This window comes from Rutidosis leptorrhynchoides, chromosome 1, assembly GCF_046630445.1.
Source record: "Rutidosis leptorrhynchoides isolate AG116_Rl617_1_P2 chromosome 1, CSIRO_AGI_Rlap_v1, whole genome shotgun sequence".
In the NCBI taxonomy this organism is placed as follows: Eukaryota; Viridiplantae; Streptophyta; class Magnoliopsida; order Asterales; family Asteraceae; genus Rutidosis; species Rutidosis leptorrhynchoides.
The window spans coordinates 562,231,984-562,238,500 of record NC_092333.1 but is presented as its reverse complement, the minus strand read 5'-3'; the positions used below and the strand labels follow the sequence as shown (position 1 = coordinate 562,238,500).

At 35.3% G+C, this 6,517-nt stretch overlaps 1 protein-coding gene across 1 annotated transcript; it reads left to right on the top strand.

The window, feature by feature from the left end:
• The first annotated feature begins 625 nt into the window (after positions 1-625).
• Positions 626-1,544, top strand: LOC139881140 (membrane protein PM19L-like). The gene is made up of 4 exons (XM_071865659.1): positions 626-752; positions 921-1,140; positions 1,246-1,291; positions 1,395-1,544. Exons 1-4 carry the CDS (start codon positions 626-628, stop codon positions 1,503-1,505), a joined length of 504 nt encoding a protein of 167 aa, XP_071721760.1. The 3' UTR covers positions 1,506-1,544.
• Positions 1,545-6,517: the final 4,973 nt, after the last annotated feature.

Genomic DNA, 6,517 nt, shown 5'->3' with positions numbered 1-6,517 from the left:
ATGTATATTAATATTTTCTTATATATGTATAGTAAATATACATATACATATGAATAATTAATGATAAACTAATAAATATACAATAAATGTAGAAAATCAAATGACGTAAAAGTATATGAACTGTTTGGACCCATTTGATCCATGACCCGTTTCGACCCATTTCCCAACCCGGACCAACCTAACCATTTGGACTCGTTTAACCCATGACCCATTTCAACCCAAAACTATTTTGACCCTAACCCAACCTGACCCGTTTGTCAGGTAGTAAAAACTAACTGCTGACGGAGATTAATTCAATGATTAAGAAAGTAAAATGTTGGCATCAGTACAATTACTGTTTCAATTAGTAAAGCACAAAAAGGTGTAAATAAAGAAGAAAATAACATATAAACGCAATAGTTAACACAGTTGCAGGGCCAAAAGGATTCTTTTTCTCAGCCTGATGCAAGAGGAAAGAACTTTAGCCATTTCTTTCTATTGAAGGTACCACAAGTTTCATATCAAAAGCAAAACATCATATCCATAAAACAATATAATAAATAATTCTTAACTAATAAACCTAACATGTACAAGTATATATAAATGTTAACTTCATTCAGCAAGTTGATCATACTTTTCACAAGCCATGGCTACCGGAGCTGGACAACCCGCAACATTCTTCCTCTTTTTTGTTAACCTTGTCCTTTATTTGGTCGTCATAATAATCGCTTCTTGGGCTGTCAATCATGGTATCGAAAAAACCCATGAACAAGGTACAATCTCACATTTATATTTTAGCAACAAAATACAATCTTTGTTAACCTTATGCATTACTAATGCTCTTACTCCCCTTTTTGGTAAAAAAAAAATTTACTCCTACTAACTTGTCCATTAAATATCGCGACATGTTTAATTTTGTTTACTTGTTTGGGTGCACGCAGCATCTGTTCTGAGTATTCCAGCAAGAATATTTCCGATTTACTATCCGTTTGGCAACATGGCAACGGGCTATGTAGTAATCTTGTCCCTCTTAGCTGGTGTTGTTGGGTTCACAACTTCCGCAATTGGAATCGGTAATGTTTCTCGATGGAATGCACCAAATCTATACGCAGCGTCTGCTTCATCTTTAATCACTTGGTCGCTTACATTGCTTGCCATGGGGTAATTTTTTAACAAATGAATATATATTTGCACTATGGTGATTACCTAACTTTAGCACAATATTTGGCCGGGTCGGGCTCATACTTACTTAACATGTGTCTGCAGATTCGCCTGCAAAGAAATAGATATCGGTTGGAGCGGTTCAACCATGGTACATACTAATATTCAATATTTTAATATAGGAGCAAATTAACTAGATATATACTTTTGTTAAATAAAAAAAATTATAACACGAGAATATTGTTTTTTTGCAGCGTGCTCTTGAGATCATTCTGATAATTGTTAGTGGGACACAGTTATTCAGCATGATTGCGATTCATGCTGGGATTGAAGAACTTTTGAGATATGGTGCAGGACGAGTCTAAGTATCAAAGTGTGTATGTTATGTCAAAGTAGACCAAAAACAGAACTGTGGCCTGTATATGTATATGCTGTTTTCCTTGTTCTTTGCAACTCTGTGTTTATTGTTTCAGTACTTTTATAAAGTGATTAGAGTTATTTATTTGTTTATCTATTATTTTGATCAAATATTCTAATAATGAAATGTTGGAAATTTAGTGTAATTGAGGGATTTAATTTACACTTGTAAACGGGTTAGGAGGTACGGAGTGTACACCCATTAAGTGATAGATTGCCCGGACCCGAAAGTGGTTTTCCATTATCACAAATTTGAGTGATTACGGAAGTATTATTCCTGCACTAGGTGAAACATCTCCATCGTGGAAATAAAACAAACAACTTTATGTAAAGGATTTGTTTTAGATTTGAAAACGATTTCCTAGATTTGGTTGTTGAAAATAAAACAAACAACTTTATGTAAAGGATTTGTTTTAGATTTGAAAACGATTTCCTTGATTTGGTTGTTGGAAATAAAACAAACAACTTTATGTAAAGGATTTGTTTAGATTTGAAAACGATTTCCTTGATTTGGTTGTTGGAAATAAAACAAACAACTTTATGTAAAGGATTTGTTTTAGACTTGAAAACGAAATTAGTTAGTGAAACATCTCCATCGTGAAATAATACTTATTTTTGGGTGCCTATAAATAAGGACTATCATTTATGAGAATAAGATATACGAAAAACACCTTAATACTCTTATGCAAAAGAGTTCTTGTTTACTGCCAATAACAAGAACTAATCTCTGTCTTATCCCAAAGTGATATTCGTGTAACCCAGGCAATAAGGGTCGAATAATTACTTTCGGAAAGTGATACCACGATTCAGTGATTTATCCGGCTATCGATTATTTTACCCTACACGAAATTTCAATAAAACCTCCAACAATCGAAAGTAATTATTCGTTATAATCGATGGCGCCTACGATGAAACACATGACGGCGAATTTCTCCAAACTTGATAAGTTTGAGGGAATTGATTTTAGGAGATGGCAAAAGAAGATGCACTTCTTTCTGAGCAGCATGAGTGTGGTGTACGTACTCAGCACACCAATTCCTGAAGATCATGGTGATGATGCCACTATTGAACAAATTCAGAAAAGGTGCAAGTGGGAGAACGATGACTACATCGCTAGAGGTTTAATCCTCAATGGTATGGCTGATTCCCTTTTTGATATTTACCTAAATGTTGAATCTTCTAAAGAACTATGGGACTGTTTAGAAACCAAGTATATGTCTGAGGATGCTTCTAGTAAAAAGTTCCTTGTGAGTAATTTTAATAATTACAAGATGGTCGATTCTAGACCAGTCTTGGAACAATACAATGAGCTCATTCGTATACTTGGTCAATTCACACAACATAAGATGAACATGGATGAGTCTATTCAAGTCTCAAGCATAATTGATAAACTACCTCCATCTTGGAAAGAATTTAAACATTCTTTGAAACATAAGAAGGAGGAGTTAACTCTTGTTGAGTTGGGTAGTCATCTGCGTATTGAGGAATCCCTCAGGTTGCAGGATAATGACAAGCCAAAGAGCAACGAAGTTGCTGGTACGTCTGTTGTCAATATGGTGGAACATAAAAAGTTCACTAGTAATAATGACAAAAAGGGCAAACGTAAACATCAAGGTTATAACAAGGCTAATCCGAACAAGAAGTCTAAATTGACTTGTTGGAAGTGTGGTAAAACTGGACACATAAAAAAGGATTGCAAGGTTATTTTTGGTAATAATAATGCCAAAGGATCTAGCACAAGCGGTTCGGGGAATGGTTTAAACAACCACAACTCGAAAGGTCAGAATATATTTAATAATTCAAATGAGAATTATTACGTTTCATATATATCTGAGGCTTATTTTGTGCAGGATGATGATGTCGCGTGGCGGGTTGACTCGGGAGCCACCACCCATGTATGCAAGGATAGATTTTGGTTCAAGACTTACGAGTTTGTGACTGATGGATCAATTCTTCATATGGGAAATGAGTCAACAGCCTCTGTTCATGGACGTGGAAGTGTGGATTTGTGTTTTAGTTCTGGAAAAACTATTTGTTTGTTTGATGTTTTGCATGTACCACAAATAAGAAAAAATTTGGTTTCCAGTAGTGTGTTAAATTGTTGTGGTTATAAACAAGTGATTGAATCTGATAAGTTTGTTTTGTCAAAACATGGTATGTTTGTTGGTTTTGGTTATTTATGCAATAGAATGTTTAGACTTAACATTAATCACTTGAATGTTAATTTTGCTTTTATATCTACTTCTAGCATAAATAATTCTACACTTTGGCATGCTAGACTAGGACATATACACTTTAAAAGAATGCAAAATATGTCTAAAGATGGATTAATACCGGCTTTTGACATGAACAATGAAAAGTGTAAAACGTGTATGTTAACAAAGATCACTAAGAAACCATTTCAAAATGTACATCGTGATACTGAAATTTTAGAATTAATACATAGTGATTTATGTGATTTGCATGCTACTCCTACTTTAGGGAACAAGAAATATTTTGTGACTTTTATTGATGATGCTTCTAGATTTTGCTATGTTTATTTGTTACATACTAAGGATGAAGCATTAGATAAATTTAAAATATTTAAAACTGAAGTAGAATTACAACAAAAGACTTTGATTAAAAGACTTAGAACAGATAGGGGAGGTGAATACATTGACCAATCGTATTTCCAATCCGTTGGTATTATCCATGAGACCACAACTCCTTATACTCCACAACAAAATGGTATATCTGAAAGGAAGAATAGGGTCCTTAAGGAAATGGTTAATTCCATGTTATCCTATTCGAGTTTAAGTGAAGGATTTTGGGGGGAAGCTATGTTAACAGCTTGTTATTTGCTTAATAGAGTTCCTAACAAAAGAAACAAGATTACACCTTATAAACTTTGGAATAAAAGGAAACCTAACTTGAATTATCTTCGGGTATGGGGCTGTAGGGCGGTTGTAAGACTACCTGATCCCAAGAAGAAAAGTTTAGGTGAAAGAGGTATAGATTGCATATTTGTTGGATATGTTGAACATTCCAAGACATATAGGTTCTATGTAATAGAGCCTAATGAGTTTGTCTCAATCAATTCTGTGATTGATTCAAGGGATGCAATCTTTGATGAAAATCGATTTTCATCTATACCTAGACCAAAGGATATGATTCCAAGTAACAATGGAATAAATAAGGATTGTAATGATGAAGTCTTTGAAAAGGCTGTTGATCAGTCACTTGAGATTCGAAAAAGCAAAAGAAAAGGGAAACCTAAATCATTTGGACCTGATTTTCAGTTATACTTAATTGAAGGTTCCAGGGATGATGTTTCTACCCAATATTCGTATTGTTTCAATGTTGATGATGATCCTAAAACATATGATGAAGCAATGAGGTCTCAGGATGTTGCATTCTGGAAAGAGGCAATTAATGATGAGATGGATTCCATCATGGGCAATAACACTTGGGTGTTAGCTGATCTACCTCCTGGTTGCAAACCTTTGGGTTGCAAATGGATCTTCAAAAAGAAGATGAAGGTGGATGGAACTATTGAAAAGTTCAAGGCAAGGTTAGTCATTCAAGGCTTTAGACAAAAGTCTGGAATTGACTATTTTGATACTTATGCTCCTGTGGCACGTATCACTACCATTAGACTACTGATTGCTTTGGCTACAATTCACAATCTGGTTATTCACCAGATGGATGTGAAGACAGCATTCTTGAATGGTGATTTGGATGAGGAGGTTTATATGAACCAACTTCAAGGCTTTGTCATGCCAGGAAATGAAGGCAAGGTGTGCAAACTTGTGAAGTCCTTATATGGTTTGAAACAAGCACCTAAGCAATGGCATCAGAAGTTTGATGAAGTGGTTTTATCTAGTGGTTTTAAATTAAACCAAGCAGATAAATGTGTATATAGTAAATTTGATGATTCTTGTAAAGGAGTTATAATTTGTCTATATGTTGATGACATGTTAATCTTTGGGACTGACCAAAGTCAGGTTGATTTAACAAAAGAATTTTTGTCATCAAAATTCTCCATGAAAGATATGGGGGAGGCTGACGTTATCCTTGGCATTAGGATCAAACGTGAAAGCAAAGGAATTTCGATTTGTCAATCTCATTATATTGAGAAGGTGTTGAAAAAGTTCAATTGCTTTGAATGTAATCCTGTGAGTACCCCTGTTGATCCAAGTGAGAAGCTTATGCCTAATCAAGGTGAAGCTGTATCACAACTTGAGTATTCTCAGGTGATTGGCTGTTTGATGTACGCCATGACTTGTACAAGGCCGGATATTGCTTTTGCTGTGGGAAAACTGAGTAGATATACTAGTAATCCTAGTACTCATCACTGGCAAGCAATTAGGCGGGTACTGAAGTACTTGAAGAAAACTATGGACTATAGTTTATCTTATAATGGGTTTCCTTCGGTAATAGAAGGATATTCTGATGCGAGTTGGATAACCAATATTGAATATCATTCTTCAACGAGTGGTTGGGTGTTCTTGCTTGGGGGAGGTGCTATTTCATGGGCTTCTAAGAAGCAGACATGTATTACCAACTCAACGATGGAATCTGAGTTTGTTGCTTTAGCTGCTGCTGGTACAGAAGCAGAATGGCTTAGAAACTTGATCCATGAGATACCATTATGGCCTAAACCTATAGCACCCATGTCTATCTATTGTGATAGTGCTGCGACATTGGCAAAGGCTTATAGCCAGATGTACAATGGAAAGTCTAGACACTTAGGTGTCAGATATAGCATGATTCGTGAACTCATCATGAATGGGGTGATTTCTATAGTGTTCGTGAGGTCACAACAGAATTTAGCTGATCACTTGACGAAGGGATTGGCAAGAGACTTGGTGAACAAGTCTGCTGTGGGGATGGGTTTAAAGTCCACATAAATTTCTAATTATAAGATACCCAATTCCCTTCTGATGAAAATTAGAAGTTGAATTCAATGTGGAAGGCTTAT

Coding starts and splice junctions, on each gene's coding strand:
- LOC139881140 (XM_071865659.1), top strand. CDS start 626: ATGGCTACCGGAGCTGGACAACCCGCAACATTCTTCCTCTTTTTTGTT. Junction 753..920: donor CGAAAAAACCCATGAACAAG/GTACAATCTCAC, acceptor GGGTGCACGCAG/CATCTGTTCTGAGTATTCCA. Junction 1,141..1,245: donor CTTACATTGCTTGCCATGGG/GTAATTTTTTAA, acceptor ATGTGTCTGCAG/ATTCGCCTGCAAAGAAATAG.